This window comes from Corvus hawaiiensis, chromosome 15, assembly GCF_020740725.1.
Source record: "Corvus hawaiiensis isolate bCorHaw1 chromosome 15, bCorHaw1.pri.cur, whole genome shotgun sequence".
NCBI classification, from domain to species: Eukaryota; Metazoa; Chordata; class Aves; order Passeriformes; family Corvidae; genus Corvus; species Corvus hawaiiensis.
Genome location: NC_063227.1, coordinates 9,916,633 through 9,941,713, shown reverse-complemented (window position 1 = coordinate 9,941,713; position 25,081 = coordinate 9,916,633). Strand labels below are relative to the sequence as shown.

The following is a 25,081-nucleotide window of genomic DNA, read 5'->3' as shown; positions in this document are numbered from 1 at the left end:
GGGGTTACTCCCTTGTGGGTCCTCACCCCAAAGTCCTGGTCCAGGTCCGTGGCTGCAGTCTCCAGCAAGTCCCCTGCCTTCAGTGGGGCTGCTCCTGTGGCCAGTCCTAAGTTCTTCTCCAAGGCTAAAATCTCTTTTTTGTATAACCTACAGGATTCAGATTTTCTTAACATGTAGAGACCTTAGCCTACAGCTGGCCAAAGAATGGCCCTTGGCTTGGAGTTGTTTGCAGGTCTGCTCCAGGTCTCCACTGCAGGGGTGGCCCAGGGGAACTTGCTCGCCGCAGCATCCCTGATGCCTCGTCTCACACGGCGTTTTCCTTTTTTTCTAAAAAATGCCAGAACAAACTGGGAAGAAGACAAAGGGTAAGAAAAGTGACCCAAGAAGGAAAGGAAGAGATGGTAGAAAAAATAGTCCTGAGAAGACAGAGAAAAGAAAATCGGTCAACGAAACTGTTTTGGGACAACTGGGTAAGTCTGATTTTATGGTGCAGAACTGACCTGCGATGCTGGAGGCTCCCTATTTTGGGGAGCAGGGTTAAGAGTCCCAGCCCCTCATCCCTCCTGCATGTACATGGTAGAGTTACACCTTCCATCTCTTCTTTGTGGGAATCAGCCTGAATTATCCAGGTCCTACTAGAGAGACTGGGTCAGAAACATGCTCACTGGCGGGGCAGGGGATTTAAAATTCCCCCTGGTAGCTCCGGGATTGGGAGAATGTGTTGCAAAACCTGTGATATGCTGCTGGAGCAGGATTTCGCTTTCAGGTGATAAAATCAGACTTACCCACCCCATGGTAGGGCTGCTCCCCCATGTCCTCTGTGCTGTGCAGTGACAGCAAGTACAGCACGTGGGCTGTGAGTTTTCATGTACTGTCCATGGCATATATGGTCATGCTGGTTGTGCCAGTGGTGCAGGAACATGCAGGAGCCAGGCACAAGGTGCATCCATCTCTTGAATTTGCTCAGGGGGTGAGGAGCTTGGCCCCACAGATTCTTCAACCACCTCCAGCTTGTCCCTATTGGCTACAGCAGCAGGCAGGGCTGGGGGAAGAAAAAGAAACAGAACAAAAAGGTTGTTTCAGACAAGGTCCGTGACAACTGCATGTGGTTTTTACATGAAATTGGGTTGTTGCTTGATGTCCTCTGGTGCTGCCACCTCCACCAGCAGAGGCAGAAGGTGATGAGCTTATGTGTGCCCAGTTGCCCCGCAGGGACACAGGGGAGCACTGGTCTCCTGTGGGGCTCTCACACAGCCTGGAGATGCTATAAAACCCTCCAGGGGGTACAGAGAGTTTCTGTGGGAGGTTTGGTGGTCTGGACCACCCTGCCTTGCTCTGCTTTGCACATTGCTCACCTGACTATGCTGCTTTTTGGTCATCTCAGAGCAGTTGGGTTTTAGGACCTTTGGAAATGGGGCTTTTGCACTCTTTCTATCTCTGCTCTGTTCTTTGCTAAAGAAGTTTTGGATTTTCTGGGGCAAATTCCAGGAAACAATGGAAGGCTGGAGAATCTCAGAGGAAAGCTGCATGGCTATGAGCTTGGGAAACCAGGCAGCTGACCCAAAGCTTCACCAAGGTCTTGTCACCCCCTGAATTTTGTGAAGGGTTTCAAGCATCCCTTGGGGCTGCTGTCATCTGTTCCCCAGAAGAGCTGGGGAAGGTGAGCTGGGCAGTGCCCTTGCCCACAAAACTTGGGCTCTTTGGTGTTTGGGTACCACGCAATACCCTAAGTTCATCCCTGCTCCTGCTTCACCTTCCCTGCCTTGGGCTGGTGTCAGGGTGGGGTGCTGTCTTCTCCAGAAGGGCCATGGTGAGTTGCAGGAGTTGCAGGGTCACAGCCTGTGTTGCTGCTCACAGGTGAGGGTGATGCAAAGCTGTCACTGCTACCAGCAAACATTGCAGGTGTGAGTCACCCCACCCAGGCCACTGCTCTTTCCCTCTCTGTTGCTAGACTGGCTGTTTCAAAGGAAAGCTCTTCCTGAAATCCAAAATCAAACTTCATTTTTCCTCCTTCCGTAAAACCAACTCAGATGCTGAACCCATGGGTTTCTGTTTCAGAGATTAAAACTGCCTGTGCCTGTGTAGGTGTGCACCTTTCCCATTGCTAATCGGACCCAATTAGCCCCACCCACAGTGCTCACTCTTGCTCTCAATGATCATTATCAGGAAGTTTTTCTGTTTTTTCCATTCCAGCCTTCATCTCTGCTCCTCTTCTTCAGTTTCCACATCTTTTGAGATGTTCTCAGACGTGCAGATGTAGCAGTGGTCCCATCACCACACCGGCTGCTTGGCTCTGGTGGTGGCCTGGCAGCAGCTGCTTCTTGGGGAACCTGTCACCCCTTGCCTGGGCACAAGTCCTGCTCTGTCACCACATTTTTCAACTTACACTTGAATTGTTTGTCTTCCACTTTTGCACAAGAATGTTTCCACCTGTGCTGGGATATGTCATTGCTTGTCATCTTTGCTGAAGGAAGATGCTTGGTTTGGATTCAGGAAGGTTCATGGAGAGTTGGATGTGAGGGACTGCTTGGGTTGTTGTGCTGCGACCTCAGTGAACCCCAAATTCAGCACTGGTGCTGGAGTAAACCCTCCTCTGTGTCTGGATGTGGTGCATTATAGTTGATCTCTTGAGTGTTTCTCCAGTGCCAGGGAGTTTAGGTGGAGTAGGTGATGTTGACAGAGGGCAACATGAATGTTTCTGGCTTCTGAGGCAATCTTCCACTCTTGTTTTTCCCAGGCTTGTCAACCTCCTTCCCCATCGATGGGACCTTCTTCAACAGCTGGTTGGCACAGTCAGTGCAGATCACTGCAGAGAACATGGCAATGAGCGAGTGGTCACTCAACAATGCCCACCACGAGGACAGCACCCCTGGCCTCTCCGAGGAGCTCCTCCAGGATGAGGAAACCTTGCTGAGCTTCATGATGGACCATTCCCTCAGGTCCCCATTCAGGCAGAGTGAGACCACAAAGAAAGTGAAAAGCAGAACGAGAACGAACACTAAGAAAAAGCTGCCGAGGAGCAGCCCCTCTGCAGTGGGTGGGGGCCACCCGGAGGGCTCAGAGCCCTGGACTAACAATGCCAGCAACTTGTCGGATGATCCTGCCAAGCCCTTCGCTCTGGATTCCAGACCAAGCAAGTCGGAAAAAGGGGCAGCAAAGCTTCCCACCGACCGCAAAGGGACGGGCGAGGCCAAAAAGGCGGCCAAGAAGGGCTCTCTCCAGAAAACCAGCGAGCCTCACCCCCCTGCTGGGACACGGGGCTGCGTCAGCAAGGAGGAGGAGGAGGAGGAGGAGACGCCGCGCTGCGCTCAGACAGAGCCCGGCCCTGCGGCCAAAGTGCCTGACTCCGTAGGTAGCCCCAAAACCATCGTGCGGTTCAAATTACCAAAGGAGAGCCGGGGGGCGCGGCGGTCGCAGCCCCCCAAGGCGGACGGCGCTGGCGGAGCTCCCTTGCGTCGCTTCGACGCCGACACGGACGGATACTTCTCCGACGCCGAGATGAGCGACTCAGACGGGGAGTCCCGCAGTGGCCGGGCGCAGCGGGGCCAGCTGGATGCAGCCGGTGAGGACATCGTCAGGATGAGCATCCTGGCATCCTAACTCATCCAACCACACCGGCTCGATGAGGCCTCAACCCAGTTCCAACTGCCATGTCCAATTTCTGCCTGGTATCACAGCGAGGGGGGTTTTTAATATGTGTATATAGTTGGAAATTCGGCACTGTTGTCTTTCTCTTCTCGATATGCTTGAGATACAGCTTCAGCTTCACCGACATCAATGACTGTGACAGCAGTGGTCTCTCCCAGGCTCCCTGCCGGACCTCACTTCCCGGGAACGCAAGCCGGCACCCCCCAGGACCGATGCCGAGGCTGCTGAGAGGGTGGAGGGTGCCGGTACCTGTGCTTTCTGCAGGGATGACAGTTCAATTAATGGGCATTATTTAATGAGGGGCAGATTTCTGCCTGGGACGGTTGCCCTCAGAGCAGGGAGCGAGTAAGAGGGTCCGGCAGTGGCCAGCTGTGGGAGGGGAAATTCCCACCTGTGTGTGCGGAGACAAGGAAGCAAAATAAGTGATTCTAAAATAAATAATGACTAAAGCACAAAAAGCTTGTTGGAGGAAAACGCTTGGGGTGGAAGAGAGCAATGTTATATTTCTATTTTTAGGGAAAAAAACCCTTGGTCATTATTTTTCCCTTCACTTTTCCATCTGGTTGGGATCCGTCCAGGAGCCAGGATGCAAAATTCCTCCCTGTCCTTGCCCCTGTTGAGGTTGTTAGAAACACTGAAGTGATTTATTCAGGTGAACGGATCAGCAAGTGGAAAATGGAAATGTGGGGCAGGATGGAGGAGGAACGCATCCTTTAAAACCACCGTGGGGAGTCAGGGTTGGTGTAACCTGGGAGGTTGAGCGATTTTTTTCTGCCCGTGCTTCTCTCCAGTGCTGCCGTGGTCTCACCATGCCAGAGCAGCACATGTGAAATCCCCCTTGCACACCAAAACCATGGCCCCAAGGCCAAATTTGCTGTCACTGAGGGGAAATGACAACCCTTGCCACCACCATTGTGTTTTCCTACTAAATGCTACAATGGAAATGGTGAATTTATTCCTCTCCATCCTTTGTTTTGGTTTGGTTTTTTTTACCTTAAATCCTGGTTACAAGCTGTTGACTCGTTGTGGAGGGGTGATTCACAGAAGCTGACATTATAAATATTACAATAATTTAATGCATAAAATGTCCCCAATAAGCCTTAAATGTTGTTTAAAAGCCCATGTTACCTATAAGTCAGGCGAATTTCCATGTTTGCACTTAATTGCACCATTACTTCGGTTTTGGCTTCAAAGGTCACAGTTAAGTCATGCTACGTGTTTTATTGGAGTGACCCCAGTGTGAGCTCAGGGAACAAAAAAAAAAAAGGAATTCACTGAAACTTTTGTTGTTGTTGTTTTTTAAAAATAAAAAATGTTTAAAAAAAAACAAAAAAAAAACCACAAAAAAAAACCAACCAACCCAAACCTGGGACACTTCTGCAACCGGTTAAACCCATCACTAAACAAAAAACCTTGCAATTGTCAAACCAATCAGTCAAAGAATTTTGTGGATGCCAAAGAAATATTTTGACAGTCAAGCAGCACAGCCAGAAACCGGAAACTTGTCATTATGAAAAACAATTGGAAGTTATTTAGCAACCAAGGACTAAAGACACGCTCATACCACACTGCTGCGGCGTTAGGTTCCAAGCTTGCTCCGAGGGATGCTGCTGCTCCAAGACCGCATCCTGCCGTTTTGGTTTCCGATGCTTTTTGCTCATTTCACTGTGAGCTTTCTTTTTGAAACTGAGACTATTTCAATTGATGTTTTAGAGTAGATCATCATCTTTATCAGCCTTCCAAAGTCCTTATTATTGATAAAATTGCAGCAAAGATCAGCGATGACAGCCCAGCTGATCCCAGACACGGCAAGTGGTGGGGGCTTTGGGTGGGATGCCCAGCCCTGCCTAAGCCCAACACTCACCTGGCTGAGACTGACCGTGCCTGGGAAGGAATCTTCCTCAGATGGGAAAAATGTGACACAAGTTATTAGTGGAAAAAAAAAGAAAACAAAAAAACAGCAAAATACCAACAAAACAGGAGCCACCTTTGTTATAAATTAGCATAATCCATTGAGGTTGGAAATGAAAATCCGCTCATTAATTAAGGCTCAGTATGTTCAGATAATGTTAAATACAGTAAATAGGACTTAGTTTATCTTATCAGGCTTGCTAGCTTTAGCTCCAGTATCTTAGTATACAAGTCATAACAATAATCAGTATGCTGCCTTTTAATGAATCTTGCTTCAATGTGCTTCACTCAATTATGATTAAAAAAAAAAGCAATCCACAAATTTCACTGTACACAGTTCCATTCATCAGCTTCTGCACTACTTGTCTTCTCAGTACAGGAAAGCAAAAAGGAGGAAACTTTAAAGAACAACCGACCTGGCACCGCCAGCATTGGGCAGTAACACAGTTTGAAACACTCCCAAAACATCAGGCATCGTGTTTTGCCATCAGGAGATGGGGGGGAGGAAAGCTAAGGGAGCTGGTGGGGCACAGGGAGAAGAATGGGATGGAGGGAATAGACAGGAGGAAAAGGGCTCTGGTGAGCTGCGGGGCTGAGCAAGGGCTGGACCATGGCAGGATGGCTGCAGCCACCCCAGAGCATCCCCTGCCTGGAGTGTCCTCGGAGCAGGGGAGTCTGGTGTTCTGGAGAGAAAATGCACAAGGAAAATATTTTTGATGTTAATGTAAATGTATTTTGAAATGAATAGAAAGAGAAGAAAAAAAAGGTTTATTTTAGTACAGAAATGTTATCTTTTAAGATGTATAAACTGCAGGAATCGACGTTTGCACTGTAAGAGCACCTGTTTCCTTGGAGAAGCAGCTGCTGTCGAGATGAGGATGCAGAAAGCATCATTCCCTGATGGAGCACAGCCCCACACCAGCCCCAACCCCGATGTTTGAGAGAGTTTCCACAGGACAGCTCCCATTCCACACTCCCATTTTACCCACGCCCATCTTTTTTTGTTTTGTTTTTTTGGGGTTTTTTTTTGTTTTTTTTTTTGCTTGCACCTATTTTACGGAGTTAGGATGCCTGCTGTCTCATGGAGCTTGCCCCAAGGTCGGATGCAGAACAGAGCCAAGAGGGATGCAGGATGCAGGAGGATGCTGCTACAGGGCAGAGCATGAGGTTTGGTTGTTCTTTAAGGAAATCCCCTGCAGTTTGCACCATTCCACATTCAAAACAACCCACTTCACATCAGTTACAGGAAACGATATGAATGTCGCAGGAGGAGAAACCCTTCTGTTTTCTTTGTTTCAAAGAACGTGATGTGCCATTTGTTAATACAAAAGAGAAATATTGAAAATATATTGAAAAGAGCAATTTTAAATTATTTTTGGCTTATGTTGCAATATTTATTTTCTTGTATTAGAAATTCCTTTGTAGAGAAAAAATGTATTTTTCATTAATGCAAAAACCTATTTCTCCTTTTTGTACATTTTCCATGTTAGTTAATCCTTAAAGCAATATAATGTTATCAAACTCGTTCTGTGTGAGACTGTATTATGCATGCTATTTGTGTTGCCTTGGAATAGCTCTGTCTGCCATTATTTTCATCCTGTTTAGATACAGTGTATGCTTTAATACACATTGGGACCATGGCCCATTGCTTATGAAAAAAAACCCCTTTGCATTCCTCAGTGTGTTGGCAAATGCAGTCAATAAAGCAGTGTTTTCTGTGTACCTCGTGTCGGTGTGAGCATGGTCACACAGAGCAAACTCATCCCAGGGATGAGCTCTGTGGGGATGCAGGGCTAATCCAGCCCTGCTGATGCAGCCACTCTGCCTGTAAGTAGCAAATTTTTGAACTTCTATTGCATTTCCGTTGACATTTCCATTGCCAAATCTCAGCCACCTCTTGGGAAACACAGCTGGAGACATTTGTCACAGCTGGAAGGGCAAACCCAAGCAAGAGAATGTTCACAAGGTTTCCCATGCCTGAAAGTTTCTATAATTCAAGGTAGCCACCTTTCTTGTGGATATTTATGTCTTGTTTTGAAGACTTGGAGCAAAGCCCGCAGGGGAAGTCCTGCTGCAAGACAGGATGCTCAGAGGAACAGCTTCTTGCACCAGGAGCTAGTGTAACAGGCAGGGAAACACACTGCTAGATTTGCTATTCATGGGAGCAAAAGCAAGCTGTGAAATCCAAAATACTCCAGCAATGTGTTCCTGTTTGTAAGACATTCCTTGTATCCTGCTGATACCAACCAGCAACCTGATCTAGTGAGTGGCATCCCTGTCCATGGAAGGGGATTGGAACTGTATGATCTCCAAAGTCCCTTCCAGCCCAAGCCATTCTGTGATTCTGCTGATACGGGCTGTGGTTTAGGGCCTGACCCTCCACCTGTGGAGTGTGGTGGGAGCACAGGGTTCATCACACAGCTTTAAAAACTTGAGTGGGATCCACATCTTCCTGTGCATGCTTGGCTGGTTTGGAGGCCACACGTAAGGGTGCTTGCCTTGCTTCAGCAAATACTCGAGTCATCAAGGAATGGCTCTTCTACCTTCTTTGGCTTTTACTGGCACATTTTTCTTCTGTGAAAGTGCCCAAGCTGCTGAAGGAAAATGAGCTGTTTATTAGACATACTTCAGTAAATTTGTTAGTGAACTGATTAATCAGGCAGGTCATGGTGCACAGTGAAGAGGGAGCAAAACTATTAATCTGAGATAGGTCTTCTGGGGGGTGGAGACAACTACCATGGCCTTACATGTAGCTCTTCAATGAAAAGGCAACAGATTGGTTTATTGCAAACTACGAATTTGGTTACTGGGCTGTGCTCTTACTCACAGCTCTCCAGGCACCCCAGACTCCTGTCTGGTCCCAAGAGCCCCTCGGTGCAGGTGTGATGCCCACAGCAACACTCATGAACCTGTCAAAAAGCCAGTTAAAGAGTAGCCTTCTCTATTAAGTTTTTCACCTGTTCTAGGCAGGGAGATATTCAGGAGTTCAATTCCATAAAGCAGGGAGCAAGGCCAGCCTGCGTGTTGCAGTTTAACCCCAAACAGCAGCCCCCTTCCCAGCCTCAAAATGTCCAAGGGGGTAATGCCAAGCCCAGATGGATCTCAGAGATCTGATGCTGGAGAACATGAGGCATCATCTTCACAAACTGGCAACAATTTTGTCTCCAAAATATTTAAGGCTCATGGAAGAGAGAGCTAGCCAAATTCCTGGGGAGATGCATCCCTGCCTTTTGGCACCTGCATTAGACAAGATGGTTGGGATGGTCTAGTTGGATGTATCGTGGAAATGGGCAATGGAACAAAAATGCCTGCACATAGAGAGAATTTTGGGCTGCTAAAAAGACTACATCACCTCTGTATGTTGCGTCCCCTCCCACTGAGCCCATTTCACAGGAGATAAAATAACCAAGCTGACAACAAAACCAACTCACCCAGAACAGCTCTGCAGCTCACATCTGACATTTTTCTGTTTAGACAGACACCTTCTAAACCCCAAGCTGGCTTTTGAAGGAGTGAGGTGCAGGAGGGAGTTCCACAAGGCCAGGACCCAAACCCTGGGTACCGAACCCAGGCAGCCACCCCGCTGCCCATCACCATCACCAGGGGAGAGCCACCAGCCACAAGGGCACTGCTGGTTTTCCAGGCACTCAACAGAGCAGGGACAGACAGACCTGGGGTACTGGGGCTCCACCAGCAGCTCCACACTGTCCTAGAGCCCATCCTGAGAAATTATTCCCCAATAAACTTACTAAAAAGCTATTATTAAAAATACCTATTTGTAGGCAGTTTGAGCACATAGGGCTTCCCTAGGGTGCTCACTCAGGGTTTGCTTATAGTGTCCTCATCACAGATGGTGCTGAATGCCTCAGTTTGGAGTGAGTAGCCAAAGAATCATTTCAATTTAATTGCAAAATAAATGTTAGGCTAGTCCCTGTATGTTTTGCATAAGTATTGCAAGTGCCACCATAAATACTAATGGGTCAAGTATGCCCCAGTGTCAGTAAATCATTAGCAATGGATGTGGAAAGGAATTAATTTTCCTTCAGCTTATCCTGAAAGAATTGCAGTAAGACCTTGTTTTATTGTGTTTGATTAAGTGCTGGTGGTATAACATAATTTCCCCTAACCATTAAAACTGCTGGTGCTGTACTTCTGCATAAATGCCTCTAATGTGATGAGGCCATATTTAATATTTACTCTTCCAAAGTTAATACATTTAGGGGAGACATTTTGTGCCCTAAAAATAGTTCCTTGGTCTCAGATTTCCATGTAGGGCTGTGAAATGATGTGTCTGCTGTGATTGCAACAGATGAATAAGAAAAAAAATCTCTAAAGAAATAAACAAACCTATGACTAACCCACAAAACAAGGGAAAAGTCCCACTGCAGCCAATGTCGACCCTGGCTGATTCAGAGGGTTTCACAAGTGCTGCCTCTGCCATCTTGCCCATCCCAAACTCTATCTGACAAACTCATTCCCTGTTCGTTTAATGCACAAGTGAAAAATAGACTTGTGGAGGGTCTAACCAGGCATTTTTTCATGGAGGGTTTAATCAGGTACGTTTTCCCATGGCAACTTAGCTTGGGGATAAGTTGGGACTGGTATTGGTTGCAGGCAGCTCTTCCTTCTCCTGAGATGGCCAAATATACTGGAGATCCACCATTAAGTCATGGTGGAGAGGTGTTTAGCCCCTGGCCAAGTTTTGGGGGGACAGAGTGAGCCCACAGCTTTGCCCATATCATCCCTCATCCATGGGAGGGTGCTATGGGTACAGATCCTGGACCTTGTCTGCCATCGGGTAGAAATCATTCAAACAGCAGAGGTTATAGGGGAAATAGGAGGTAAGAGGAATGCAACTCCTTTCCAAAATCAGAAGTCAGGTGCTGGAGGTGTTGTTTGCGCTGTGGGTGCCCTGAGAAACGAGCCCTGGGGAGTCTGAGCTCTGCTGGTCTGTGCAGTGGTGGGATGGAGTTTCCCAAGGTGGTGGGATTTTGGCATTTCCTGAAGTGCTGGGATGGTGTTTCCCAGCTAAACCCACTCTGCTGAGTATCAGACACAGTGTTTTTCTTCAGGAGTAGCTGCTGTACATTCAGATGTAATAAAGATTAATGTAATTGACTGCCTGTGCTTATATTTTAAGTGGTACTTTATAATGCTGACACTGAGCATGAAGAGAAAATGCAGAGGTTAAAATACTGCTGTTACACCTGGTCATTAGCAGCCCTGCAATGAGCTCCAAATGGTCGGATCAATGAAATGGAATCTTTCCAGGGAAAAAAACGGCAGGTCAAGAAAGCAAAATAATACATCTGCAGCCATAATTCCTGGGAAGATTATTCTCAGGAGAGAGATGCTGAGGACACCAGCCATCCATGTGGGAATGGACCTGCCACGTGCTCTGCCTTCATCCAGACATCTCCCTGTGCAGGCTGGAATGCAGTACCCTGCAAGAGAGAAAATTCCCTGCAGAAAACAAGGTACCAAAACCCCTTCCAAGAATGCTCAGCTATAAATAGGTGTTTGTTGTATGGGATACCACAAATAACACTGACACTCCACGGAGCGACCGGCAGGCGGGGGATGAATTCCTGCCCTTAATAAGAAAGCAGGATAAATAAAGCATTTCTAAAAGAGGGAAATCAGCAATTTTTGAAGCTCCAGCTTTAAAATGAGTAAGTTTGGGGGATAAAGCACAGCAGCAGGGATGCCAGCCCTTGTGCCATGCATTCCCAAAGCCAGCTTGAGCCAGGTGCCATGCTGGGGGACAGAGGAGTCCTTGACACACAGAGACACCAGCACACAGACCTGGCACAGTCCAGCCTCCCTCTGAAGGGATGTTCTGGAGAGCCATGGGGAATGAGCTGGTTCCAATCAGGTTTTTAAATCCTCCATACAGGGAGCAGCTCCAGAGCAGCACAGGGCCAAGCAGCATCACTGTATGGCCAGAGGCAAGTTAGGGACACACATCCCTGTGTCACCAGCATCACCTGCTTGGCACCAGCTCTCCTCTAGTAGCAAAAGGACCCATGGCTGATATTTTAGGCTGAATCACAAGGATGCCAAGGCACAGTCAGCCACAAGGCGCATTTATTGGCAGAGCAAGAGCCAGATGTCTGCTGAGCTGTGAGGACTTAGGTCACTGCTCTGATCTGAAGCCTGTGAGCATCTCCCCAGTCCTCTGTGTGTGGTGCACAACAGGTCCAAAACTGGCTCATACAAACACACAAGGAGGAAGAAGGAGTATAAATAAAGGAGTATAAATAGCTGAGCTCCAGGGGCACAGGCTGAGAGCGGCGAGGGCATGGTGTGGCACTGACACAACCAGAGCTGAGAGTATGCTGAGAGTTGCCGTGCAGACCTCACTCCACCAGCAACCACAGCTCCCTCCCACCATCCCACTAGCCCCCCTGAGAGGGATCTGCAGTGTTTTCCATCCCAAGCATTAGAGGATATTCAGTGATGATGAAGTAACAGCCCCACCTGACACCAAGGGAGATGTCACTGCTGCCCCTGGCTCTCAGCTGCCTGTTGGAAAACATGACCTGAGATTTGAAACTCAGTATAACTCTCTGCTTCCTAATGGGGGAACATAGGATGCCATTACTGGCTTTTGAGACTGCTCACTGGTTTTTTTTTTATAGTTTCATAAAGTCTTTGGCTAAGGGTTCCCACCTCCTGACAATTAAGTGGACAACAGCTGCTTCAGCAAACAGAATCACCTTACACTAAGGCAGGGATGGCCAAGCTGAGGGCAGTGCTGCCTGATAGCCAGAGGAACCACACTGGGGCCCTCACAAAAATCACATTTCAGCTGATTTTCCAGTCTGAGGGTGGTGTTTGCTGGCTGCTGGAGAGCTGTGATGCTGGGGGCTGGCAGAATTGAAATTGTCATGCATATACAAACTCATTTTGCCTTTTGGTTTCTGTGAATGTGTCAATGAAAGAAGTTTGTTGGAAAGGAGGTATTTGGGGGAAAGGTTTGTGGACCTGAAGGGCTGTACTGATGGGGTAAATAAGGAAGGAATTGGCTCAGTGCTGAATGACTGGAAAGAACCAGGAGTCTGTTTGCTGCAGCAACTGAAACATCTTTCAGACTCAGCCGTAGGCTAAACCCAGCTGGAATGAGCATCTGCAGCCCTCAGAAGGGAAGCAGCAGGAGCAGGGGTTTTGTTGACAAAATATCCCCGTTCCCTTCTCTTCATTTTGTGCCTCTTTGTCTTTCCCAGAGGGTGGGGCTGTGACTGTGTCCCCCTGTAGGACATGACAGAGCAGGGCTGTCCCCCCTGAGGATGCTCCCGCGATCTGGTCCAAGTGGAAAGCCAGCCACAGGCAGCAATTTCAGTTACATTTTGCTCTGAGAGTTTGACTCACCCCAGACTGAAAGCCAGAACCCTGAACTCTTGGTGTGGGGGAACGAACGACACGCGAAACATCGAAAGCCGGGGAGGCTTGTACCCGCACCGGGAGCCGAAGGCAGTGGGCAGGCTGACACTGGTTCGCTGCCTGGCACCTCTGACTGTCAGACCTCGGCTTCCAAGCCTGGCCTCCCATGGGTGCTGCAGCCCCTTTTAGGGTGCTCTTAGCCCCGATAGGAGCAAGAGGACTGACAGGCTCAGATCCTCCACAGACGAATTTGTTTCACGATCAAACATAAACTGAAAGAAAAGCCTGGACTGAAACACCTCTGCCCCCGACCCAGCCCCAGCTCTGTTCCTCTCGTCACTGGCCCCCAGCTCATATGCTGGCTTTGATCCCACTCCCTGAGTGCTCCACACAGCTGAGCACTGGCGCAGCTCAGTGCAGCTCAGCAGCACTCGGGGATGCCCAGTTCCCACTCCAGCATGTGTAATTATGTCCCCAAATTATCAAAGCAGGGAACATACCTCCCTCCTAATTTCCTAATTTCTCCTGACTAAGAAGAAGAGGAGCTGTGGCGCTGCTGGTCCCATGCAGAGCTCAACCCCTGCTTTGCCATCCCCCATAGCCATCGTCTGCCCTCAGTGCAGTTTTCACAGAGTCACAGTTTGGACTGGGTTGGAAGGAACCTTAAAGTTCATTTACAACCTCCTGCCATGGGCAGGGACACCTTTCACTACCCCAGGTTGCTCCAAGCCCCATCCAAACTGGCCTTGAACACTTCCAGGGATGGGGAAGATAAAGCTTCTATGGGAAACCTGTGCCAGTGCCCCACCACCCTCACAGGGAAGAATTTCCTTTTAATATCTAATATAAATCTACCCTCCTTCAGCTTAAAGCCATTCCCATTTCTCCTGTCACTCCATGCCCTTGTAAAAAGTCCCTCTCCAGCATTCTTGCAGCCCCTTTAGGTACTGGAAGGTTTTTGGCACCTTCACCTGGGGAGGGAAGGAAAGCGAAGGCATCACTCGGCGGCACCGAGAGCATCATCTTCGCTGCGAAACACATGAGTCATCTCCGCAGCAGCAGCCGGTGTCAGCCTGAGCCGCAGGATCCCACAGGCTGCCGGGGAGAGCCGGCCAAACCCAGCGCATTTGGCTTCCCGGCAGCGCCCGGCCCCTTCTTCCTTCCTTCCTCCCCCCGCCGCCGCCTCACAGCCACCAGCTCTGCTCGAGACGATGCTGCTTTTCGGAACGCTGGGGGTTTTTTGCGGTCGATCTGGGCCAGCTGGCTTCAGGAAGACAAACCAGGGCTGATGTCCCCCTCCCTGACGCAGCTCTCCAAGCAGTTTGTGTTGGGTCTGCTGCAGTGGAGAGGGGCTTTGCTCCAGGAGAGCTTCCCCTCACTGCTGCACTGGCAGCACAGCCCTGCTGAGCACCTTCCCACCCCAGCAGCGGGGACAGGGACAGGGATAAGGACATGGACCCCGAGGCATGCCAGGATGTTCAGCACTACTGCAGCCTGAGGATCATCAGCTTCCTTATGCACTGTGCGCACTTAGTGATGTAAACAGTGAGAAGATGTAACCACAATAATTTTAAGACTTTTCAAGTCTATTTTGATGGCAAATTGGCACTCCAGCCCCATGGGCAGGTGACTATGCTGCAGAACACACCAGAGCCATCACTGCTCCTTCAAATGACACTGAGCTGTCCCCGTGTGCCTGTCCTGGTGGCTCACCACCCAGCAAGCTGGTGGGTGGGAGCTAGGCTGGACCTGGCAAAATAAATCCATAAATAAATGAAAACTTCATAAAGGAGCAACACTCAGCCTGCTGCAGACAGGGTTTTCCCCAGCCCGCTCCAACTCTCCCAGAGCAGCCTCTGGAACAGGGAGCAGAGGTGACCCAGAGTTACACAGGGCTGTGCACAGAGGAGCAGCTTTTGTGGTAGCAGCACGTGGGAATTGCTCTTTTCTGCAGGAATATGAGGCCCCAACAAGGCCACTGCCAAAATCCTGATGATGAACACCCCAGTTGTGCATGCTCCAGTCTGGACACTGCTGACTGCGGGCAGGCATCCCAGTGCTGGGGAAAGCACTTTTGGGAGCGCAGTGCCACTGGGCTGGTTTGAACTGCCACGTGGATCACACTGAGTGCCTGCAGAGTGATTTCATCCCCTGGGATAGCCTAGGAGCAGCTGAGGAAACCGTCCTACTGCCTGCAGTGGCACTTGCTGTGCCCATGGAAGGACAACTCTGCCATGGCTCCCAGCTTTGGCACTTTCAGTGAGCTCCCCATGAACCACTAGTGCAGCAAACATTGCAGCAAAGCCACAGGGGAAGGGTGGAGAGAAGCTGAAATTCGTGGGCTCTTGTCAGGTACAAACACTGCTTGGCTGTACACATGTGGTTAACGCAAAGAAATTGTGAAAATAAATAAAAGCTACATTTGCTTTTAGTGATGGACCAGAATCCACCTGATGGAGACAGAGCCCCCCCTTTCAGCTGCCCAGAAGCTGCTGCATCCCCAGCTCAGAATCAAAAAGCACTTGGAGATCCTTTTTGGATAAAGGCATGGACTATTTGAGCCAGAGGGAAATGGCTGGACTTCTTCTGGAATTGCAGGCCCTTGGTGTGTCAGAGCAACAGGACAGATGGAGGCTGGGAATATTAGATCAGAGCCCAGCCTGAGCAGGACAGGTTCCTATTGAGTGTGATGTTTAAACTGTAAATGTTCCCCACACATCTGCAATTTCTCTCTGGGTTTTCCCAAGGCAGAGGTGAACCCCAGCATGAAATGCCTTTAAAAAACAAACATGGCCTAACACCTGTCCTAATATTTCGTACCCTGCTTGTGCTGAGAGAAGAACAACCAAACCAGGCTGAATGGCACCAGCAACCACCAAAGAGCAAATCTGTGCTGAAGCTGTTGGGTTAAAGAGCATCTCCTTACTCAGCCCCCACCCGGGGGCTCAGAAGCTACTCAGGCATTACAGCTGAGCAATCCACCAATGCCATCATCCACATTCGCCTGGAATTAAAAAGGTTTTTAGTCTTATAAATGTATATTACAGGCACATCTATAATGAATATGTTGAAATACCTATATACAAAAATCTATATAGATAGATAGCTATAGATAGATAGCTCTATAAATACAGTTTTTCTTCTACACATAGTCAAGGTACCTTGAACATCTATAGATGAAAAACTATATTCCTAGAATTTAAGGTTGAAAAATCCAATTCCACATGGGAAGAGAGAGAAGTGTTTGCTCATGTCCTGAGCTGTACTCGATGATACGTGTGGGTCTCTTCCAACTCAGAATATTCTCTGATCCTGTGTTATTCTGTGTGGCACCAGCCACCACCAAGGCTCAGTCCTGGGGTGCTCACAGCACAGGGGGTTCCCTGCAGTCCTGTGGCAGGTGCTCATCCTAGATAGGATCCATCCTCTGAACTTTGCTTCCAAGGAAATATGATATTTGCAGCTACCAAGAAGCTGGTGTATACACTGGTGGTTTGAATAGTAGTTTTCTTGAAAATATTTTTCTTTTTTCTGGTGTTCCTGGGTACTGGGAGCATGGCAGATGGGTGCTCAGGACCAGCAAGGGTGATACAGGCTGAGGGCTATGGGTGCTCAGGACCAGCAAGGGTGATACAGGCTGAGGGCTTGCCCCTTTCCCATCCCAGGCCAGGCACAGGACAGCCACTGCCTGTGTTATGCACAAATGTGCATTTTATACTACAGCAGACGAAGAACTGCTGTTCTCACAGCTGTCTGACACAGAAATCATTCTTTGGGAAGTTCCTGAAGCAGGGAAAATAAAAAGCCACCCAAATACAGGCAGAACACTGCAGAAGCCCAGTTTCCTGAGCAGCCTCCACTGCCCAGGCAGGACCCCTCTCCCTGACCCCCTTTTCCCCCCAGGATTTCAGCACCCACTCCCACCCCCACGCTACTGGTTTCTAACCAAAGGCCACTGCAAACTAGACCGAGATCACCAGATCATTTTATGTTAGACACTAAACAGACATGAGATGATCACTTCAACTTAATTATATCATAATTAAGCCTTCATATTCCTGTCATCTGGAACTGTCAATGGCAGCCTGAGCAGAGCTTCTGCTCCTCTCCAAGAGCCATCACTCAGTGCTTCTGAGAGGTGTCAAAATAGGGGTAATTTTGCCTGCAGAGCCAGCTCATGGCTGTAAACAAGCGGTCGTGCTTCTCTTCAGAGCTCTGCAGTGGAGCAGGGGCTGTGGGCATCCCCTTGCCAGTGGTGTGGGGTAATGATTGTCCAGGGAATGTGGCAGCCTCAGTCCCCACATCCCAGCACCGGTACCAGCATTGCATCCCCACATGAATCACCTCCTTGCCTTGTGTGAGCCAGCTGTGTAAAACATGTATTTAATCATGTTATTGGGAAAAGTTAAGCTTAAGTCAGCATGTACTTTTCCCTACAGAATCAGAAAATGAGGCTGAGGATAGAAATGTGGGGAAGATGCCTTTCCCTGAGGTTCAGCTGAGCAGAGTACCCACTCCAGCATGAGCAGAGAGCTGGATGGGCCCTGTCTCTGCTGGAGGAGGCAGCAAGGGAACCATGTCCCCTCCCAGCCCCTCTGCTCACCAGGCCTGATCCTACTCCCTCACAGTCCCAAGACATCCATCCACAAACCCAGGCTTTCTTCTTCCCCTTTGGATGCCTTCCCTCCAGGCCAAGTCACAGAGCTCCCTGTGCATAAAGGCACTACAGTAACTACCATTTTATTATTATTTAATCTTACAAGCACCATGTAAAGCTTGCAAGGTTTTATTTAGGATTGTCTGTCAAAATTCCTGTCACCTTTGTGGTTTCCAAGTGAGTCATTACCACTGTTCCAGCAACACCCCATCAGCTACTGGGCAGGTGGAAAAGAATATCTCCTTCAATTAAAGCAGTGATTAATTTTTGCAGAAGTAGTCTTTTGCAGAAGACTTCTGTGGAGGGTTTCCCTCACCCTTGGCCAGTGCACCTGCTGATGAGCTTTTTTTCCTCCATGTTTTAACAACTTCCCAGTTAATCACCCTGGGAGGTGGCCGTGACTCATTGCCTCCTCCAAGCAAGTTGTGCCTCATTCTGCCTCCCAAGGAGCCCTCTGACCTCCCAGCCCTGCCTCCAGCCCACATGGCTTTTGGCTGGTCCTTGTCAACATGAGCTGATGTGTTTGTGTGAGCCTGGCACGACACGCATGGAAATAAAAGGCAAACCACAGTCAGCTACTGGAGTGTGCTTGGCACGTGGCACCACGGTCCCCAGGGTGTGCTGAGCACAGGGACCCACAACCTAAAATTAATGTGAGTAGAGACAGTGATGCTGACCTTCTTCCTCCATCTGCTCCATCCTCAGAAGCGGCTGGGGTGCAGAGGCTGGAGGAGGGCTGGCTCACAGCACTGCCCAGCCCAGGGCAGCCAGTGAGATGCTGTGGCAGGTGGAGGCATCAGAGTGGAGACCCCAGGCCCTGGAGATCCTGAGCAGCCTTTGGAGCTGGAGTTAACATCACCATGGAGCTGATCATAGTCCATGTGCTGCTGGAGCAGGAGCAGCCAGTCTGCCCCTTGCTGTCCCCGTGTCCCCAGCACGGAGAGCTGGCCCTGCCACCTGCAGCCGACCCAAACAGCAGTCAGGCAGCACCACAGTAGAGAGGAGAGATCCCCAGCTGCAGGCAGAGGCACACAGAAGCAAATTAGAGCAGAGCTGCTAAAATCCACATCACAGCTTTTTGCATCCACGTACTTTTGCAGGGGAAAGCTGTTAACCACATTATTCTTCCTGAGCTGCTGATCTGATGAAATTGCTGCCCTTTGCAAGGGTATGCTGGCCCCAAATAGGTGCCTGTTTGCCCCGTCTTGCTCCCGAGTTTGACTTTGTGCTGTTTGTCTTCACAATTCAGCAATTCAGCAAACAGCTGCAAAGGATGTTTCATTCCTTGAAAATAATCCGTTCCTCTTACACCAGCTCTGTGCACAGTAGCTCTGGAGATCGTTGCACAACTCCCTGAGCTCTTTAAAAACATCGGTGTTGAGAGGTTAAAGATTTTAAAGCCTGCTGCCACCTATGGATGGAAGGAGAGCAGTGAGAGCAGGAATCCTCCCGGGAGCACGCCTGACTGGAAGGAGAGCTGAGCTGTGGATTAAACCCTTGGCAGTGGGGAGATGCCAGCGGCCCAGAAAGACACGAGCTTTCTCCTTCTTCAGACAAACCCAACAAGGTGCATGACACAAAGGACTGAGGAAAGGTATTGGGAAATTTGCTACCCATCATGTGATACGTGTAATATGGAGGGGCAATAAGCTTGGTTTTTGGCTTGCTGAATAATCTGATGATGGTGTTTTCATTGACAGACTGTAGCTTGCCTTCCCCTTTACCTATTTTTTCTGTTGTAATTAAATCCTTAAAAAAATGTACATATTTGCATTCAGATTTCTAAGGTGATAATTTCTGCAATAATACTCTACAAAACACCTGAAATGGATTATTTGTGGGGCCATGAAAACTACAGAGCAGCATATTCCATCTTCACTGGAGGAAACAGGGATATATCTAATATAGATAATGCTGTAGATAACAACACATCTATAATATAGATGTTATTTTTATAGCACTGTCCCTAACAGAGCCCTTAGTTCATGAAGAGGCTCTTTGGTCCATGGCAGGGGATACCTCCCATCTTCCAGAGAATCCCACCAGACCTCACAGGGTCAATGCTGCCCTCTGCCCAGCAGGACAAACCTTTACCTCACACTAGGCAAAGAGGAGAGGGCAGGAAGTGTGGTGCAGACAAACGACCACAGTTCAGTGCTGTGTGAGATGTTGTTATACACATGATGCTCATACACATGGTATTCATTGTTCTTTGCTCTGGTTATCCCCATGCATGCTCTGAAGTAGAAAATGAGCTGAAAGCAGGTACAACCTGATCACCTGATCTCAGGCACCTACCACCTTACCCTTTAGAAACAGATACAGTACTTTCAGCACAGGGTTAAAGATGTCCCATTGTTTTACTATTTTTAATTTTTTTGTAATTTCATCAGCTTCTTGAAAAACCCGGTTTTCTTTTATCCTGAGTCATTTGACATGAAGAAACTATTGTTCTAAACTGTGACTCATCAGTTTGCATCACCACTTTCCAAACCCCTCAGGGGCATGTGGGCTTCAAAGCAGGGAATGGCAGTCAGCCTTTATTTACCAATAAATAGGCACTTCATTTCTGCATTGACTCATTGCTGGTTAAGCCTTCGTTTGTTCCTATTCCTCGGTGAACCCGGAGTGATCGTTCTGTTTGCTTTTGTAATCGTTTTTATGAGGAGCATTCACATGAACCACATCTCACTGACAAGCTGTCTACTGTTCAAATACAAATGCCTGCAAGGAGAGACAAGTATCTAAACGATAGAGCTGAAATACCTGGAAATATCAAGTTTCCAGAAACTGCCATGAGGTGGAAAACACAACTGTTGGTTAATGAGACACCTCTAATTACAAGAATTCATGGGGGAAAGGAGGCCGCCATCCAAATTATCCACTTCATTGAAGCTCTTACACAGATCCTGACTATATCTTCTTGAAATCTGAGTCAAAGGAGCTCTTTTGAAGCTAGAATTCCCCCTGTCACTCAGAGATACATCACCCCTGACCAGCAAATGCAGCACCAGCAGCATGCAAGGGATGAACAAATTTTGCATGAGCAAAACCAAGCCTTGAGAGTTTAAAGGTGCAAAATGAAAGGCTAGATCCTGCTTTTCCTATGCACCAAGACCTGAATCATTCTCCTCCTGTCCTTCTGTGACTGAATAAGTACCAATAAAGAAAAGAAACTAAGACTTTTGGCAGCATTTGTCCTTCTAACCCCATAGTTGTCAAGATCCAATTATATTCAGCACCTTATCCTAAATATCTGATGCTGCACTTCCCAGTGGGACATAAATCAAATCATGGCTCACACCTCCTGCAGCTGTAGTGTTGAGTGCTCCAGCAAACTCTTGCCATGGTCCAGTTGGGCTGGGATTCATCTCAAGGGTAGGAGGAATGCACAGGGCACAGAGCAGCCTTTACATTAATACTTGTGTGAATAGTTGGACTTGACCTTTAGAGGGCTTTTCCAGCCTAAACAGTTCTGTGACTCTGTGTGTCCAAGGCAAAGAAAAGTACAAGAACTAACTTGAAAGCCAGTGGGAATAAAATGAATGTCCCAACTACGACTAGGATGATTTCTGCTAAGTACCCCAAAAGAGGGTTGCACACCATGATAAGCTTAAACTGGAGCATAAATTTCTGGTTTTCCCTAACAGCAAGTAGCCAGCTGACGTGAAATTTTAACACAGTATTTTTCTTGCCTTCCTGCTTTTCTATGCTGTCCTTTGTACACATTTAGAAAGCTCATAGGAAAACCATTTAAAAGTAATTTCTACTCAAAATTTCTGTAGTAATCACCAACACTTCACTGCTGGCAGAGCTGCCCAGCCAGGCAATATGGGGTATAACTGCATTTGCAGGGGGGAATGAGCTGAATTTGGGGATTTAGGGTTTTCTTTGGCTCTTGTAAAGCAGTAACATGCCAAACTGGGCTCCTCATTGAATCCTCCCCATCAGCTTTCCACTGAGGACCTTTCCAGTGCTGTAGAAGGCTTGTGGGCTAGAAGGCTTGCTCTTTGCACTCCACCTGATTTTTCACTCTTAGCTCAAAAAACCCACAAACTTTCTAAAGGTCAGGGCTGGGAACAGATTATTCCCCAGGGAGATTCAGAAGCATAGGCCGCTGGGGTCAGATGCAGGGTTGCAACACATGCCTTATAGGCTGCATTACACAGAAGGGAGATGAAGGCACATGCTGCTCCAGGAGTTTGGGGGATGTTGTGTGTGAATGGAGGGGCACCATCTGTTTCTAAAAGGACTGTGCTCAAGCATTTGCTGAAAATGAGGTGGGAGTTCGATTGCCTCTTCTGCAGAGTGAGAAAAATCAGAACTGAAGTAAATAAAAAGGACACAGATTTTTTGGAGCAAGTCCAGGGGAGGCCACAAAGATGCTCTGAGAGCTAGAGCATCTCTGCTCTGGAGACAGGCTGAGAGCTGGGGTTGTTCATTCTGGAGCGAAGAAGGCTCCAGGGAGAACTTACAGCCACTTCCAGTGCCTAAAGGGGTTCCAAGAGAGCTGGAGAGGGACTTTGGACAAGGAGTGACAGGATAAGGGGGAACGGCTTCACACTGACAGAGAGCAGGTATTAGGGAGAAATTCTTCCCTGTGAGGGTGGGGAAGCCCTGGCACAGGTTGCCCAGAGAAGCTCTGGCTGCCCTATCCCTGTTCAAGGCCAGGTTGGATGGGGTTTTGCTCTCCCTCCTTGCATGACTTTTTCACCCAGTTCCCAGGGCAGGCTTTGGGTCTCCTCCCACCTGCCAGGACTCCTGTGCCTGCACAGGCAGGCTGCTGCTTGTCCCAGCAAGCTCCTGCCCAGTGCCACCCTCCCACTCACACCCCTGGCAATGGGCTAGATCCCAGAAGGCTCCAGCCAAGGATTCAAGGTAGGACCAGCTCCTTCCCCACCACAGCCTTGTACTGTGCAGGTCACCGTCGGTACCATCTAATGAGTGTAAAAAGCAAAGGCTCCACGGCCCATTTCTCTCACGTCTTTTTTTCCTTCTTTTGCAATCTTGAGATTTGCACGTTTTTTATATTTTGCAGAAAGGATCCAAGTCTCAGCCACACATCTGTTTATTTCAGATGTGGAACGTACAAAAGAAAAAAAATTTTTTGGTGATTTTTTTCTAGATGCTGTCTTTGTGAAGTGCTCTTATGCCCACAAGGTGTCTAAGATATTATTACAGAAACTCACATCGTTTTCCCTCTTATCTGGTAACACACATGGTGGTTTCTTTGCTTTATTGCATGAACCTACTTCCCTTTCACTAAGTATCTTCCAGCAGAACAATGTTCTGCAGGAAGTTTAAATTTGCTTTGTACCCCCAGAGAGGTGCAAGCGGAATGAGAGTTGACCAGGTCAGCCAAGGACTTCACCAGCCCCATCTCCACAGTGTGCATTTCATAATTTCATGTTTACAGAGACATAAATAGACTCATCCCACAGTCACGTGTGAGGATCTGTTACACATTCTCCACTGCAGTCAGACTCGCAGCAGCTCTGTTAACTTCAACTAACCACAGAGACTGCAACTTTTTGGGTTTTCCTCATTTCTCACAAAATAATAATGGCAAACAACACGTATAAACATCATGCTGATTCTCTCTTGCATTCTGCCTGACAATGACTCTGAAAACACAAGCAGAATTTCTTCTTTGATAGAGGTCTCTTCACAAATTTCTTTCCCAGGATTTTTAAGCATTCAAGTGTTGGAAAAAAGCTCCCCCCCAAAACAGCCTGGGAGAAAAAGAATCATGCTGGTTTTTTTAAGTTGGGAGGCAATTTAAATTACAGATCAGGAAACAAAAGGCTATTACAGAAGTGGTAATAGCAGATAGGAGGACTAGAGGGAAACTCAAAAAATAAAAAATACTATAAATCAAAAAGAAGTTCTCTTTGCAAACAAATCTTCAGGTCCAAGTGTCAAATCATCATAACCTTCTTTTGGGGATGTTCATCAGAGCTCCCCAGAGACAGCTGTCACCGACAGGGCAGTGAGTTAGAGCGAGTGGATAGGACACACTTCCTAAAAACATGCTCGAGTAAACCTCTCATTTTGAAGGAACACCCATACTTCTTTATACCAATGCTAAAAGCTTCTCTGATGTCAGCAACAAAACATAAGCTCTGAAAATGGGAAAACTACATTATAGCTCTGCCTAACCACTGTTTCTCCCGGCAGCACTCAGAGCTCCAGCTGCTCTCCCTACCATAGCTGCCCATCTCAATTTCTCCCACACTACCTCCTGTAATTATTTATTTGCCAGTAAAGCAAAAGCTCTTAATTTTCTCTCCTGCAGACTCCTGATTTTCTTTTACCCTTTAAAACCTACTATAAGTGCAAACTTGTAGTAAATGTCCTCTGCAACTTCATGCTAATGCATCTCAGTAAAAATATTTTGCACAGGTTTATATTAAATCTCTTGTGTGTGTATATATATGTATACATATATACATACTTATTATAGATATAATACATACAAAGCAAGGAGTTAAGTGGCATGTGCAGGGGTCTTCCTTTTACAGTTTCAATTAACTTGACCCTAAACCAAAGTCCTGCTCTAAGAGATCAGAGAGGACACGGCCTTTGGGTACTGGGGCTGGAACCCAGAGCCTGGGCTGAACTCAAAATCCCTCTCTGAGTGCCAATGGGCCATGAGAGGGTTTGATTTGCAGCTTGTGCTTTTATCTGGTCACAAGTTCAGTGCGTTAAACAAGTTAAACCTCAGCTTTATTTTTGGGGAACAGTGGCCCAAGAAGCAGCAGTTTTCAGTGACTTAGTAAACCCCAGCTTACTTGTAGGATACTGGATAGATTTTGAAATAACCTGACAAATGCTGTCACCACAGCATGCACAGACTGACTGAAATACAGCTCCTGTCACTCCCCTAAGTTCTCTCTCCCTTTTGCTTTCACAAGCACCAGCGTTTCCAAACACCCGCCCTGCGGTCAGCCCACACGTGAGCTGTGGCAGGGCAGCATTTGGAGCCCTGTCCATAATTGCTCTCCCTCTTACCTCACTGGCAAAAGGACATTTTTCAACCCAACTAATTCTTCCCTTCCTCCATTGCACAGGGGGAACTTGGTCAAGTATTTCCTAGAGATGCTCACACGACCAGCCCCTGCCCCACGCCCCCTTCACTGACCCCTCCTCCAGCCTGCTCAATGCCCACTAGCAAAGCTTTCAGCTTTCACCACAATTTGAACAAACTCGAACTTAAGTTCTGCCCTTCCTCTCAAGAGCCACATTGACATTGAAAACCAAATCCTTTTGCTCAGAATCCCCATGTGCTACAAAAGCTGAGCTACTCCAGAGCCTCTTGCCAGGAGGGTAAGCTCTGGGTCTCCTCAGCTCAGCTTCACCAGAGGCTGCTGCAGCACCAGTCCCAGCCCAGCCCAGCCCAGCCCAGCCGCTTGTCACACCTCAGCCCTTGTCCCCAAAGCCGCTGTACCGCCCCTGGGTCGGGTACTCAAATATCACCAAGTG

The 25,081-nt window shown here is 48.1% G+C and overlaps 1 protein-coding gene across 1 annotated transcript in view; it reads left to right on the top strand.

The window, feature by feature from the left end:
- Positions 1 to 7,281, top strand: part of JADE2 (jade family PHD finger 2) — a 69,535-nt gene extending 62,254 nt beyond the window's left edge. Inside the window, 2 exon segments of the mRNA XM_048319637.1 lie at positions 342 to 470; positions 2,738 to 7,281. Coding sequence (XP_048175594.1) covers positions 342 to 470; positions 2,738 to 3,600 — 992 coding nt within the window. The 3' untranslated portion in view covers positions 3,601 to 7,281.
- The last annotated feature ends 17,800 nt before the right edge of the window (positions 7,282 to 25,081 follow it).